General features: G+C 34.4%; 1 protein-coding gene across 4 annotated transcripts in view; it reads right to left on the bottom strand.

Annotated features, from left to right (window-relative positions):
- LOC114338186 (tyrosine-protein phosphatase non-receptor type 9) overlaps positions 1-17,001 on the bottom strand; it is a 215,724-nt gene that overhangs the window by 13,683 nt on the left and 185,040 nt on the right. For all 4 annotated transcript variants that reach the window (XM_050652876.1, XM_050652873.1, XM_050652877.1 and 1 more), the window contains 3 exons: positions 15,487-15,733; positions 8,960-9,156; positions 4,188-4,417 (listed from right to left, as the gene is read on the bottom strand). In XM_050652876.1, coding sequence (XP_050508833.1) covers positions 4,188-4,417; positions 8,960-9,156; positions 15,487-15,733 — 674 coding nt within the window. The remainder of the gene's footprint in view (positions 1-4,187; positions 4,418-8,959; positions 9,157-15,486; positions 15,734-17,001) is intronic.

The following is a 17,001-nucleotide window of genomic DNA, read 5'->3' as shown; positions in this document are numbered from 1 at the left end:
TAATTTCATTTAATTGTTTTTGTCAACACACCACCCACGGAATACTACCAAAGGTACAATTTGTCAAATATACGGTGATAATCGGCCATATTGATATTAAGCTCCACCTACGATGCGCAGTCAACAGAAATACAATTCACCGAATGCGTTCCGACTTATTGGGAACACATTGAGCAATAAGTGGGAACGCATTCGGTGAATTGTGTGACTCGGCTTGAATTCAGACTGAATCAACCTGGGGCCTGTAGACATTTTTAAAAATGTCTAGATGTTCTCACCGCGTCGCTGGGATTCGATTCCCGACATTCTGCGTGGAAATCAGATATCCTACCACGGGTCAATATTAATACCAGATTTAAGTCATACAGCTCTTATTCCATATATTAAGGGACAATTTTAATCATTCCAGATACCTACGGTATTAAAAGTATTGAGCTCTGGGGGCTCTTTCCGTGTTATCGGTTTCTAGGTAACCTGGTACGTCGGAGATTTTTCCACATTTTTTTACACATCAGCACATCGTGAGCAGTACTGCTTTTTTGCATTGTTTCATAGAAATGTTGTAGTCATAATAGAGATATGACTAAAGCTCTCAATTATTAAATACATAATTGCTTTCTATTACTTTCTAATGAAACGATCACTTAGTGCAGGCAGGTTTTATCAAACGTGTATAGGTCTTTTATAACTTCTTGTGATCTGGAGTCGAATCTGAAGATTGGGGAGTTGACCAATTTCATTTTTAGAGTGTTTGAAATATTTTCATATTTTCGTTTCTTTCCCATAACGATCTTGACTAGATCACATCTACGTTTTATCTCGTCCTACAGTGTCGCTGTGTTTGTAATCCCAGATAAAAGTAAGAGTACACATCATAAAGCTGTATGTAAATTATTTAATGAACCAAACACAGACCATTGGAAATTTACCGACGTCTAGAAAAATGGAAGTCAAACGGAGTAAATCACATTCCCCCTAAAAATAACTTCTGAGATATTACACTTATTATTATATATAGGGTGTCCCAAAAGTAGCGGAACGGTCGAATATTTCTCGACATAAACATCGTATCGAAAAACTGAAAAATACGTGTTCAATAATTTTCAAAAATCTATCGAATGACACCAAACCCGACCCCCACTCCACCCCCTAGAGGCGGGGTTTGGGGTAACTTTGACATCTTAAATGGAAACCCCAGTTTTTATTTCAGATTTGGATTCATTATGTAAAAGTAAGCAAATTTTATTCGGAATATTTTTTCGAATTGTGGATGGATGGCGCTATAATCGGAAAAAACAATTTATCGTGATACCATAGGTAAATTATGGAAAAGGTCTATTATCTCAAGAAATACATACAATACAATACATACAATATATGGAGGTGGGGTGGGGGGTAACTTTAAAATCCTAAATAGCAACCTCCATTTTTTATTACAGATTTTGATTAAGTGAATTTGTACCCTATGAGCTCCCTAGTGGGAAAGTTTTGGGGTAGTTCTGATTTCTTTCATTATATATGGATTTTGGGCTGCTGAATCCGAATATGAGGTTTGCGGACAAAATTTCTTGCCGGAACATTGAAAAAATCGCGAGAAAATCGAAAAATTTCATCTTTTTTCCGATTTTTTGCTCAAATCTCGAAAACTATTAACTTTTAGTAAATGGTCTGTTAATAGAAATTAAAGTATTTACAATTATCTATAAATATCACTATTTACTTTTTTGTTCAGACGAACCGTTCGGTCTAAAGTGCAAGTTGAAAATTGCCAATTTTTAACGGTCTCGGCAAAACCCACTTTTTACATTCCAAAACTTTAGTTTTTATTAGAATGCTGTCATTTGATAAATTTCTCCTAGTTTTCTGTACAAATGATAAATGTTAGTTCATAATATGAATATGGTATGTCTCTTCTCACAGCTTCCATGAATCCACTTCATCCTAAAATACCGATAATGTCTCTGCTTTTCCCTTAGAGCCACAGAAGATCAGGCACAGATGGAGTCACAGTTTCAGTTGGTGTGAACATTCCGTTCGGATCTTGATTTCTGATAAACCTTGAGGTTTTGTCCTTTCAAAATGTATTAGTTGAACAGCTCTCTGACTTCCATAAACCTCAGGTGCGGGTTTAGTTTTTAGCCGACGAATGGATTGGCTAGGAGCTATTGCATGTTTAGGTGCAATACAAGAAATGCCACCCATGACGTAAAAAGTGTGGTATTCGTCCATTGTATGTACGTTAACCCTTTCTGTCTAAACGCTGCATATATATGTTTTTGAAAAAGTGGGTCTGTATTCCCAGCCGCCGTATATATACAATCAAGGTGTTATGGTCTCAATTTACCAAAGCCGAAAATATGCGTTGCCTATAAAATTTTAGTTTCATTGGTGTCCCAATGCCGTAGAAATATGTCCGAAAATGTTAGATTATTGTTCAAAAAGACTCAAAATGTTACCACTAAGATAGGTCATGCGGACCCATTGCCGTATATATTTGTTCATATATTTTAGATATACATATAATGCTATATTGTAGCACTGGTGGCAACGCTTATAGGTAGCTGCTAGGAGTTGAAGCGTTTGTTGCCAGAGAAAAGACCAGAAAAAAGAAGCGAATCGAGATACATGTGTGTAAGATGCGGAGTCGGCCTTTGTGTAGTGTCATGTTTTGAGAAGTACCACACAAAAGAAAACTTTTAATGTTAATTTACATTACATTATTTTTTTAAGTTAATTACATTTTTTCAAGTTTAAGTTGGTTAAAAAAAACTCATTAAAAACATGTTTTGGTTATTTTCTGGCTGGTCAATTTTCTGCGGATCGCCTGCGATTGCTGGGTAAGGCCCAGATAGTTGGTCTCACCATTTCTTGCAGGGTTGGCCGTTTTCTCTACAAAAAGTACGGCTCAAGAAAATAGGTTGATGTAGTTTCCTCTTTGGGGTTTTGTTCATCCTATACAGAAGCTGTTCGCCTGGAAGTGTCAGCATTCGCAGGTGATCCGCAGAAAATTGACCTGCCGTGCTTTACACAGCAGGTGTACGATAACGCTGATTTTAACGTACATACAATCGACGAATACCACACTTTTCACATATTTTTTCATATGTGGCATTTCTTGCATTGCACCAAAACATGCAGTAGCTCCTAAGCAATCCATTCCTCGGATAAAAAAGAAACGCGCGCCTGAGGTTTATGGAAGTCAGGGAGCTGTTCAACTAATTCATTTTAAAAGGACAAAACCTCAAGGTTTATCAGAAATCAAGATAACAGATCCGAAGGAAATGTTCACACCAACTGAAACTGTGACTCCATCTGTGCCTGATCTTCTGTGGCTCTAAGGGAAAAGCAGAGACATTCCCGGCCACTTAGGACGGAATGGACTCATGGAAGCTGTCACAAGAGACATACCATACCTATGAACTAACATTTATTATTTGTACAGAAAACTAGGAGAAATTTATCAAATGACAGCATTCTAATAAAAAATTAAGTTTTGGAATGTAAAAAGTGGGTTTTGCCGAGACCGTTAAAAATTGGCAATTTTCAACTTGTACTTTAGACCGAACGGTTCGTCTGAAAAAAAAAAGTAAATAGTGATATTTGTAGATAATTTTAAGTACTTTAATTTCTGTTAACAGACCATTTACTAAAAGTTAATAGTTTTCGAGATTTGAGCAAAAAATCGGAAAAAAGATGAAATTTTTCGATTTTCTCGCGATTTTTTCAATGTTCCGGCAAGAAATTTTGTCCGCAAACCTCATATTCGGATTCAGCAGCCCAAAATACATATGTAATGAAAAAAATCAGAACTACCCCAAAACTTTCCTAGTCAAAACACAATTTTATTGAATCATTTGAATTCGTCATGAAAAATTAAGCAACATTTATTCGAAACATTTTTTAGAATTATTGATAGATGGAGCCAATAAATAGTTTTTTTTTCAATTATAGCGCCATCTATTAACAGTTCTCAAAAATGTTTCAACTAAATGTTACTTAGTTTTTCATGACGAAGCCAAATCTGCAATAAAAAATTTAGGTTGCTATGTAAGATTTTAAATTTAACCCCCACCCCACCCCTAGGGGGAGGGGTGGAGCGGCATGTTATCATTTAGTGTTATTCGATAGGTTTTTGAAAAATATTAAGTCGAAAATTAACATACATTAAATTTAATAGATAAACTTACTTTGTTATTCGTTAAACTAATAGTAGTAACTGTATAATCCTTATCAGTTTCTATAGACTCCGTCTTAACGCCAAACTGACCATACGTTGTTTCCCAACCAACTTCAGGTTCCCAGTATTGGTGGCATTTTGGTCTTCCTCGTTCCATAGCTCTAGTTGTCATAACAATTACTAATGTGTGTTGTTCCCAAATCATCCGCCAGAAATCTGGCGTTGTCTTTGAGAGGGGTCCTAAAAAATAATACGTCTTATTATCGTCATAGTTTAAATATTAGTAATTAAAATAAAATAATGCATGATTTAGATTATATCAAAAATGAAGGTAAAAATATACATTTAGGCTTAAAAATGTAGTAATATTGTTTCTAGTATCGCTAACTTCGTATGTGTGTACATGAAAGTACGCGTGTACCTGAAATATGTATATATTCGAAAACTCCTTTCCGTAAAACAATTTTGAAGTTTATTTTATTATATACATATAGTCCGTCCGCTATAACTTTTCCCATGCGGTACGATTCATTTTCAATCAAATTAAGTCAAAACATAAATTGAAACGAACGTCGATGTGTATATACATTTTGTATACTGTATACTATATACTACACACATCGGCGTACGTTTCACTTTCTGTTTTAACTTAATTTGATTGAAAATGAATCGTACCGCATGGGAAAAGTTATAGCGGACGGACTATAGACTATAGTTGACTAATTCCGCCGATGCTTGTTTTTACTTTAAATACAACATACAACTGCTGCAACTGAACCTGCGTCTTCTAACTCTTCACCTAATAAACTTTTAAGCATTTCTTCGAATGCATGTTCTCTCTCTATATTTTTGATATTTTACCTATCGACGGTTAAATTGCAAAACCTCGTAAGTCAGCTTTAAGTAACTTTAGAGGAGAGACGAAAAACATGTTGGCTTCTTTATGTAAAATTCGATTTTTTCGTTTTTTTGTGTGTAGGGTTCTTTTAAGGTAAGGATTCCATTACCATTAAGTAAAATTCAGTAATATTGTTTTTTTTTTGTCAAAGAGCGACTTACGAGGTTTTGTAACTTAAAGTCTTAAACTATCATTAAACTTACAGGTTTTGTCTCATAAAAAAAATGCTACTTACGAGGTTTTGTAACTTAAAATCTTACTTACGAGGTTTTTGCAGATGTCGCTAGTACCATTAAATTTAAATATTGACGTACAAGCTTTCGTAGTTTAAAAGATATGTAAAAGCATAAACCAACAAAGTATACAAGTCATAATGAACCAAAAATCGACTTACGAGGTTTTGCAGTTTAACCGTCGCTATCTCGTCTCGTGTACTACACTAAACTTCGTTTTTAAACTAGGAGGAGTAAGTCAAATTTACCGCGCCGCAATGTTTGTTTGTAATTGGTCCAACCGCAGGTAAGTTTACTCCACAAACTTATGAAATTTTGTTACTATTGACATTTAAAATTGATAGGTTAATTAAGTTATATCTGCGATTTTATGTAATTTCTGCGTTATTCCTTTAATTTTTTGATTTTTAGTTAACATTTATATAAAAAACAGTTGTTTTTAGAACTCTTTAGTAACGTGTTAGTATAATATAATATACTCATGGACAAAAATATTGCATTATGCATGTGGAATGAAATTGTTTGTGCTGTTATCCTCAGCCCCCTGTATCATAGGGATAGGATTTCTGTTTCGAATGCGATGTTTTAAAGTTTCATATAAATGCTTTAATAGGATTTAAATCTGATCTGATCGTTATGCTGGCCAATATAATTCATCAAGGTAATCATATATATACTCATCAAGGTAAGTATTCACTATGCTAGCGACATGAAGACGTGAGTTAATACCAATATGTCATATCCAATATGGCTTTCAAATGGCAAAACATGATCTTCTCAAATATTTTCAATGTACATATCAGTTGGCATTCGCCTAACCACCTCCACTTGTTCAGTATGTCCTTTCAAAGCAATACCGCTCCGTAGCACTACGCTGCCACCACCAAAACTAACGCTCTGTATGAAGTTACAACTGACATACTGTTAGCCAACTCTTGCCAGATGTAACCTCATACAGAGTGTTAATTTTGGTGGTGGCGGCATAGTGCTATGGAGTGGTATTTCTGGGACGGGAGATACCGAACTTGTGGAGGTGATTGGGTGAATGACAGCTGATATGTACATTACAAACATTTTAGAAGATCATGTTTTGCTATTTGACATCCATATTGTATAACAAATTCGTGTTAATGCACCATGACGCAGGCCTCCATCTCGGTAGAATAGTGAATACTTACCTTGATGAGATTCAATCTAAAAATTATATTGGCAACCATAACGCCCATATTAAATTTAAATCCGATTATACCATTTGTATGATACTGCAAAACATCACATTCGGAAAAGAAATCCTATTACTATGACACCGGGGGCAGCAGAAAAAGTTTTATTTCATACGTTGATTTCAAAATATGCAATATTTTTGTCCGTGAGTGTATTTATGGATGACCGTCGAAAGCAGACTAGTGATGTTGAAAAAGTAACTATTCGTTACAAAGTATTCGTTACTTACGAATACCGAAAGTAACGATTACTATACAGAGAGGCAAATCGTTACTTTGATTACTCTGATTACTTCGTTACTTCGTACCAATCGTATCAGAGCTAGTAAAGACTATTGTATCTACTTTGATTACTCTGATTACTTGGTTACTTCATACCAATCGTATTAGAGCGAGTAACGACTATTGTATCTACTTTGATTTCTCTGATTACTTCGTACCAATCGTATCAAAGCCAGTAACAACTATTATATCTACTTTAATTGCTTTGATTACTCTGATTACTTCGTACCAATCGTAACAGAGCGAGTAACGACTATTGTATCTACTTTGATTACTCTGATTACTTCGTACTTCGTGAAGGTCGTTATTATATCGGAATACCTATTCGCCGTGTGCAAGTACTTGTAGGAGATACAAAAAACGATCGTGCGCGAATAGCGAAGAAATCTTGCAACTTTCTTAAATAATTCATTGTCAATTGAAATTGTTAAATTGACGCATATTTCATATCTACTGTCAATGAAGAAGAAAAATTATATGTTGCTCCACAATATTGATATGATATGCAATTATTATATAAAAGTAAATTTAATTAATTGTATTTTGCTTGTAGTAGTGCATTTTATTAATTAATTTTATTTACTACATACAATTGTTTACCTTTTAATAACATAACCTTAATATTACTTTTTCTTATTTTTTTGGGCTATGGTCTTGACAATTGTCCAGTAACCAGGACCAATATAATTGGCCAATATAATTAAAAGTGCGAAAAATATTGCCGAGCTATGAAACCAGGTGTCGCTTTTCCGAACTTGCACGGTCCCAATACAAAATACCTACCTACTGAGAAATACGATTCTCGATATGATTACCGGTACTCAAATGCAAAAGTAACAAAAGTAATCATAGTAATCAAATCATCCCTAACAGATTGGTGAAGGTCGTTGTTATATCGGAATACCTATACAAAATACCTACCTACTGAGAAATACGATTCTCGATATGATTACCGGTACTCAAATACAAAAGTAACAAAAGTAATTATAGTAATCAAAGTAACGAATACTGTAAATGATTACTTTATACAAAAGTAACGATTTGTAACGAATACTAGAGAGTAACTATAATCAACATCACTAAAGCAGACATGATCAATCAAAAAAGAACATGAATCTGGTGATTTTTCTAGTGACATTATTGGGTGTGAATCTGTGTTTTGAGTTTACTCCTTGTTTAAAAACGGGGTATAGTATGTTTATAATATGTCTTCCCATATATTACTATATCTAAGAATGACACAATCAATAAAAATGGCGGACGAGTGCCTGTTTTAATGTTACCTTATATTACTTTGCGAGATATTCACGAAAAAACGTCGAAAAGCAGAGCTATGTAACGTCGACGTATCGTTATAAATTTTTTCCTGAATTTTCCACAACTTTTTTCGATCAAGAATACTAAAATTCTAGTTACAATCTAGTTATAATCAACCTTTCAAAGATACTTTTACAAAAATATAAGGTCTGCTTCATTACAACCCACAAACAGTTCCAGACTGGGAAACTAAATATAATGGATTCCCTCAATCGAGATTCATTTTGGCACATTCGGAATAGGAAACATACAAAACAAAAATTCCTACCTCACACTAACGGCTCAAATCAACTTAATGTTTCATTAAAGAAAGAAGAATTATTGGAAATAGTGGGAGTGTATACTAAACTCATAAAATTTGTGGAATTTATTTCTACAAAATATTTTTATTTTGTACAATAAATAATTTTCTCATTTGTTATCAATACATTATAATGGTGTAAATAAATATAATTATTGATTGGCGTAAGGTTTATGTTGTTTATGTCCGTTTACTATTAATAATAAACCAGTGCCAATAAAACACAAACACACACACACACACACACACACACACACACACACACCCACACACACACACACACACACACACACACACACACACACACACGCACACACGCACGCACGCACACACGCACGCACACACGCACGCACGCACGCACACACACACTATTAATAGTATTGGCTATGAGCAGGCATGTTTGGTTTTGTAGTAATTTCCAGTCACAGCTAGCAACCTAACTTCCCAAAAAAACAACGTCACTAAAAATAGACACTTGTGTCTCAGATTAGCGAAGCGACTTTATAATTATTTTTGCTGGAAGCTTACCTTGTGTATTAATAAAAGCATTCTTTTGCTTATACCCATCCACGAAATTTGCGTGAATGTAATCACTATCTTTGTCATTGTCCAGTTCAGTAAGAATCACGCGACTATGGTCGTAGCACAGCACATCGGTATACCTATTTTTGGGAAGGTTACTTTTTGATTTGGCTATGTTAAATGTACCATCAGGAGGTCTCGACCTAAAAAAGTGAAAAAAAAAATTAGAAGATCAATAAAAAGAAAAAGACCTTAGTTTTCATCAAATATTCCGTTGGGAACAAAAAGCAGTTACAAAAAAATCTTTATTTGATGTTTAGACTTCCGATATTCAACACCGTATTTTAAAAAATAAACCGGAAACTAAACAATCGCAGTTTTTTTATAGTGGTTGTCTATTACTTGAGTTTCTGATTAAATCTTTGTCGACGATACCCTATACCAAATTCCGTTAATATTTGAACCTTGGAAGTTGTACCATATCGAATGATTTCTCGAAGTCAATAAAGCATACATAGAGATAGCAATTTACGTTCCATGCTATTTGTATCAAAACTTGTATAGACATTATTGCCTTTTAATGTAGAAAATAGTACTTCCAAGTCCGCTTTCAAGTTTATTTCAACATTGCAAATGTTTTCGTCAAGTTAAGCTTGGTGGCACTTGTTTTCCTACGAAGAGCAATGAAGGTGTAAACCAGCCAATATCCAGACGATTGACCAGTTTCATAAACTTATTAAGTAGGCTTGTTAATGAACTTAAGTTGGCCATCTTCAAATAGCTTTAGTATTTCGATCTGCATTGCTCTTTAGTAGTGCATGTTTTACCTCACTGAGAGGTCTGTTGTTCCTCTTTGAATAATTTTTCCATACGTTCACTCCATCTTTCAAGTATACTCTCCCAATTTTGCAACACCGGGCTTTGTGACATTTACTAAACATACTAGAGACTTTCTATATAGGGAACGATAAATAATTCTTACCAATAGACCAGATCTTAAAATGAACTAACAATTATAATATTGTCAATGTTGTAAATATTTGTAGATAGAGATTCCACTCTGCTGTTTACAATCAGGCCCTAAGCTTGAGGTTTAGTTACAACGGCCAGACAAATTACCTGTGCTATAAGCGAGGAGTCCGATCACGTGTTTTTGTCGTAAAATTTACAACAGCACGCCCGCTCGAAGGTTAAGCATTTCATATAATTTAATAGTTCAAAATCAGTTTTAATTAAAATTTAACGTTTTTGCAAAAATACATATTTTATACACTCAAAATTTATTCATGAGTAGAGATTCAAATATTTAGAATAGTTTCCATTGTAAATCAAAAGTTACATTTATTTGTTGCACCTCGAACTAAAACATTAGTGTTTCTAAAATAACTCACGTTGACGTTGACAACAAACATACCTATCATAATATCGCATATCAACAAGTAATTTTAATCGTATAGAGATACAGTTGAGCTAATATTTATATTGGTTTAAAGTTAAAATTAAAGAACTTTCTGCGTTTATTGTAATTCTAATTTGGTAATACGGAAAAAAACTACATTTAAAAATATTTCATTTTTAATGTTGGTCCGCGACTTCGCCCCTCCCCCTCCCTCACTTGGTTGTAGACAAAAATTGGATGTCCTCTAAAATTTGCCGTTCCTAAAAATTTGCTGCTCATAAAATTTTCCGCCCTGGCCAGCCACCCGGTTCGCTCATCCCTGGGACCGGGTCTAAAGGCGTAGAACTACGGTGACCATATCTTTTTAAAGAAAAAAAAGTACAAAAAAACAGAAGTGTATTAAAAACGCAAAATGTATCTTTTGTATCTCCTTATAAAGGAGGGACCTGGAATAGCCTCATCTTCTTCCGGTTTTTTGTACCATTCATAATTTTCTGAACTTAAAATTAATTTAAGAAGGTCCGGCTTGACTGAAGTAAATGAAACATTTCATTACAAGTCTCATCAAAATTTGCGTACACCTGCATCGCTGCCTTGAGAGTGGAGATGGACATTTGTGACTTTTCCGACGTCCAATAATTATTATTTATTACAGAAAATAAACGCTCGATAGCTGCACTAGTACCCGGAAGACAAAACATAAATTCGCATAATATTTGTTTTTCAGTTTGAATTGAACTACACACTTAAAAACTTCAAGCCATCGATGGCCTGACTATTTTTTTCTTCTCTGTTCCACTCAGCAATTTTTTCACTTGTAGCCACGTCTTTCAAAATTCCCAGTTCGTCAACGAGTTGATCTTCATTTAAAATGGTGGCCTTGATATACAGTTTAAAGCTTCAAAAGAATAGCAAACATCGTTCCATGTTATTTCATTTCTTAGATTTATCCATTTGAATAGTTTGAATTCATGAAGATTTGTACTCCAGTTTTCTAGGTAGGTTACATATTTTGTGTAAAAATGTCTCACTTGTGTACTGAAGTTTTCAGTAGCGGCTTGCCCGTCTTCAAGTTTACCAAGACATTCTCTCACTTTAAGCGGCAAAAATAATGCGTCCAACCGATGTTGTAATTTGTTTTTAAGATTAAAGTATTCTTGAGCAGCATCTGCCGCATTTATTTTATCACCTTCTACTTTCAGAATGGCTTCATGAAACTGCAATGGCAGTAGCATTAGCAGCGGCAGCGCGAGTGAGCTATTTACACGTTCACGCTGCCCACTTCCCTGCCCAATTCCCTGTCCAACAGGACTGAGTATACATGCGGTACTTATACAAGATAAAAATATTAATTTTGTCCTTAGAAATGTTTTAAAGTACATTAGGACAATATTTAAAAATAAGTACTGTCCTACTTAAATAAGTACATATGGTCACCGTACGTAGAACACAAAATCTTTTCTTCTTAATGTACAGGGTTATTAACTATATTTTGACCCCCTGTAAACTGCTTCATTTACAGAATTAGAAAAAAATGTTAATACAAAAGTTATTCGATTTTTAAATTATGATTTTTTTGACATATATATCATACTAGCGACGTCATCCATCTGAGCGTGATGGCGTAATCGACTATTTTTTAAATGAGAATAGGGGTCGTGTGCTAGCTCATTTGAAAGGTTATTCAATTCTCTATTCAGTAATATAAACATTAACATAATTATTTATACAGGGTGTCCAAAAATTTTTTTTATTAAATTAATTGACACAAAAAGAAGAATGTGTGTAATTTATTTAATTCAAAATACGTTTTACTGCTGTCAGAAAACAGAAATAAATGTTTATTGAACAAATAAACATTACTTTTCACTTAAATTCAATGTTCAAGCTGCCACCCATCCGCCTCTTAGCAGTTTAAACATTGAATTTAAGCAAAAAGCAATGTTTATTTGTGCAATAAACTTTTATTTCCCTTATACATAAATAAATTACATACACTATTCTTTTTGTGTCAATTAATTTTATTCAAAAAATTTTTTTTGGACACCCTGTATAAATAATTATCTTAATGTTTATATTATTGAATAGAGAATTCAATAACCTTTCGAATGAGGTATCACACGACCCCTATCCTCATTTAAAAAACTAGTCGATTACGTCTTCACGCTCAGGTGGATGACGTCTCTAGTATGATATATATGTCAAATAATCATAATTTAAAAATCAAATAACTTTTGTATTTTATATTTTTTTCTAATGCTGTAAATAAAGCAGTTTACAGGGGGCTCAAAATATAGTGAATAACCCTGTACATACGATACCCAATTTTGTAGGTACGCATTCCCACTGAATATAAATATCTATACAGAGTGGGCCGAACAAAAGAGTCCACCTCGATATTTGGCAGTATTTATTAGATTTTAAGGAAATAAAAAAACAGGTCAAATTTTGATCTAAGGGGGACACATTCTTACGGTACATACATCTGTCATTTGTCAACCTCTTCCCTTCCACTTCCCCACCCCTTATTTTTAAATAGGGAATAGGGGTTGTGTGCTAGCTCATTTGAAAGGTTATTCAATTCTCTATTCAGTAATATCAACATTAACAAAGTATTTATATAGGGTGTACAAGAAAAAAATATTTTAATTAAATTAATTTTGACACAAAAAGAAGAATGTATGTAATTTATTTAATTCAAAATACATTCTACTGCTGTCAAAAAGCAGAAAAAAATGTTTTTTGATAAATAGACATTGCTTTTCAAACATTTATCAAATAAACATATTTTTTTTGTTTTCTGTCCGCAGTAGAATGTATTGAGTTAAATAAATTACGTACATTCTTCTTTTTTTGTCAATTAATTTAATTCAAAATAATTTTTCTTGGACACCCTGTGTAAATGATTATGTCAATATTAATATTACTGAATAGAGAATTGAATAACCTTTCAAATGAGCTATCACACGACCCCTATTTCCTATTTAAAAAATAAGGGGTGGGTGAAGTGGAAGGGAGGGGGTTCACAAATGACAGATATATGTACCATAAAAATGTGCCCCCCTTAGATAAAAAATTAACCTGTTTTTTTTTATTTCCTTAACATCTGATAAATACTGCCAAATATCGAGGTGGACTCTTTTCTTTGACCCACTCTGTATTGTGCATCTGTAAGTTTAAGTGTATAAATATTGCTTGCTGCTGGGGCTTACAGTTTAACATTGACTCCGAACGAATACATGCAAAGTAGATTATATTATGGCAGTTTTACACTAAACGGACAGATTATGTTGTGTGTGTGTTGTTTAGAACATGAAAAGCTAAACTGAAACCAAACCGAAACTCTTATTTCCTTCAAGCAGACTATCCTTTCGTTCGATTTTGAAAAATGGGAAAAATTATTCCTTGTCAAGAGCAAACGCAAATGTTATTAGAACCTTCTTGCACAAAATACTCTTATGAGCTTCAGAAAAACTGAACTAAGAGTAATCACAGATTACAGAAACTGGCAAAATTATTGATGTTTCCAATCTCAGGCATTTTCTTTCTCAACATATTTCAAATGTCTTAAATAAAATGTCGATTTTTTACGTTTTTTCGTTTATTGTCACGCTTGTGTTTATTGGAAATTTTATTTTGATATTAGACTAAGAGCTGGGAACGGATTTTGTGCGTGATAAGTAATATGGAAAAACTATACGGGGATATGTTGAATTAGTTGTGTATATGACTTTCCTCAACGGGCGGAAACCAGAGTGGGGGACGAAGGTAGTTATAAGGGGTCAAAGTCGCGGTTTTTGTTATTTTTTTTGTGACGCTCATGATCGAGATAGTGCACCAAAATTTGGGAATAAGTAGATCATGACGTAACTAAGTAAAATCTCCAGTGGCGGAACGCTGCGTGGCCGACAAGGGGGTGGAAACCAGAGTGGTGGATGCGGGTAGTTATAATGGGTAAAAGTCGCGGTTTTTATTATTTTTTTTGTGACGCTCATGATGAAAATAGTGCACCAAAATTTGGGAATAAGTAGGTCATGACGTAACTAAGTAAAATCTCCAGGGGCGGAACGCTGCTTGGGGTACAAAGGGGTGGTAGGCAGGGGTGAGTATAAAAATATAAGGGTTTTTTTTGCCGTTCGTGATCGAGATAGTGCACCAAAATTTGGGAATAAGTAGATCATGACATAACTAAGTAAAATACCCAAGGACGGATCGCTGCGTGGGGGAGAAATGTTGTGCTGCATCACAAAAAAAATAATACAAACTGCGACTTTGACCCCTTAAAACTACCCTCATACCCAACTCTGATTTCCGGCTCTGGGAATTTTATTTAGTTACGTCATGTTCTACTTATTCCCAAATTTTGGTGCACTATGTCGATCACGAACCACAAAAAAACCCTTATATTTTTATACTCACCCCTGCCTACCACCCCTTTGTACCCCAAGCAGCATTCCGCCTCTAGAGATTTTACTTAGTTACGTCATGACCTACTTATTCCCAAACTTTGGTGCACTATTTCCATCATGAGCGTCACAAAAAAAAATAATAAAAACCGCGATTTTTACCCTTTATAACTACCCTCGTCCACTACTCTGGTTTCCGGATCTGGGGATTTTTGCTTAGTTATGTCATGGTCTACTTATTCCCAAATTTTGGTACACTATCTCAATCACGAACGTCACAAAAAACCCCTTATAATGTTCATATTCACCCCCACCCCCACCCCCACCCCTTTGTCGGTCACGCAGCGTTCTGCCCCTGGATATTTTGCTTAGTGACGTCATGACCTACTTATTCCCAAATTTTGGTGCACTATCTCGATCATGAGCGTAACAAAAAAAAATAATAAAAACCGCGACTTTGACCCCTTATAACTACCCTCGTCCCCCACTCTGGATTCCGTTCGTTGGAGAAAGTCATGTACACAACCAATTCAACATATCCCCGTATAGTTTTTCGGATATTACTTATCACGCAAAAAAGCCGCTTCTATCTCTCCGACTATATAGTTCGGTTTGTTATATTGTACTCATATCTGTAGCTAATACAAAATTATTGATTTTTGAAGTTATATTATATTTTTCAGTTATGTTAAATGAAGTTACTGTTTAAAAACGTTAAAGTAACTAACCTAATTTCAGCATACTCTTGCATTAAACCAGATCTTCCTCTATCCCTAACATAATCTACTAATTGCATAGCAGTCAAAGCAGCACCATCTCCGTGAAGAGAATCATCATCGGAGAAGCCGCTTGAAGCGCTACTTGGAGGATTTAAATTCGCCTCCTCCGCCCAACTATCTACGCCGTTTCCTGAACCGGAGATGTCGATGTCGCTTGGAGCCGAGGTACGCTTTTGGGGCGACGGCGTCTTACCATCTAAAACAAGACAAATATCATTATTTGCATTGCAAATAATAAATTTTTAATATTTGTATTTATTACAATATGTAATTATTTTATCACTTGAATATATTAGTACGTTCTTTAACGGTAAAATATTGCAAAGCCTCTAAATTTTAAAGAACCGCTTTGATTGACACGAAATTTGGCATACGCATATCTAACATGTCAAAGAAAAAAAGTGATATTGTGCCGATGTGTGTTTTTGCCCTGGGAGTGAGTTTCTCACCTTCTCGGGGGTGAAAAATACACTCACCGGCACAAAAAACGGGCACCCTAAAAATGGGCTATTTTTAATGACTTGTATTTCCTAAACCTGATATCCGATTTAAGTAATTTTTTAATGTTATAGCCTTATTCTTTAACAATATCGCTGTAATAACATTGTTGCTAGACAGGTACATTGTCATTGTATACAGGGTGTACGAATCAAACTGTGTTTTTTTCTCAAACTTTGGAACACCCTGTGGAATGTTCTAGCTTTTATAAAATACTGAAATTAAAACCCAACTATAGCCTCAGGTTTCTTAACATTCTGTTTTTTGATTCATTCGCTTATGTTGGATAATAAAAAAGTTAGGCACTTTAACAACGATGTCAATATGTTTTTCGTCAATACAGGGTGTTTTTAAATAAGTACGGCAAATTTCAAGGGGTAATTCTGCATGATAAAATAAATACAGTTTGCTTTATAAACGTATGCCCGCAAATGCTTCGTTTCCGAGATAGGGGGTGTTGAAATTGTTCTTACAAACTGACGATTTATTTATTGCTCCAAAACGGTTTGTGATATGCAAATGAAATTTGGTAGATTTTAAGAGGTAGTTAATAAGAATTATTAGGTAGACAATTAAGAATTTTATATTCACTATTGGCGTGCATACGGGTATTAACATTTTAGATATATCCCGTATGCACGCCAATGGTGAATATAAAATTCTTAATTGTATTCCAAAAAATGCGCAATAACTACCTCTTAAAATCTACCAAATTTCATTTGCATATCACAAACCGTTTTAGAGCAATAAATAAATCGTGAGTTTGTAAGAACAATTTTAACACCCCCTATATCGGAAACGAAGCATTTGCGGGCATACGTTTATAAAGCAAACTGTATTTATTTTATCATGCAGAATTACCCCTTAAAGTTTGCCGTACTTATTTAAAAACACCCTGTATTGACGAAAAACATATTGACATCGTTGTTAAAGTGCCTAACTTTTTTATTATCCAACATAAGCGAA

This window comes from Diabrotica virgifera, chromosome 6 (assembly GCF_917563875.1).
Source record: "Diabrotica virgifera virgifera chromosome 6, PGI_DIABVI_V3a".
Taxonomy (NCBI): Eukaryota; Metazoa; Arthropoda; class Insecta; order Coleoptera; family Chrysomelidae; genus Diabrotica; species Diabrotica virgifera.
The sequence above is the reverse complement of the archived record's forward strand: the minus strand, read 5'-3'. Positions and strand labels throughout refer to the sequence as shown.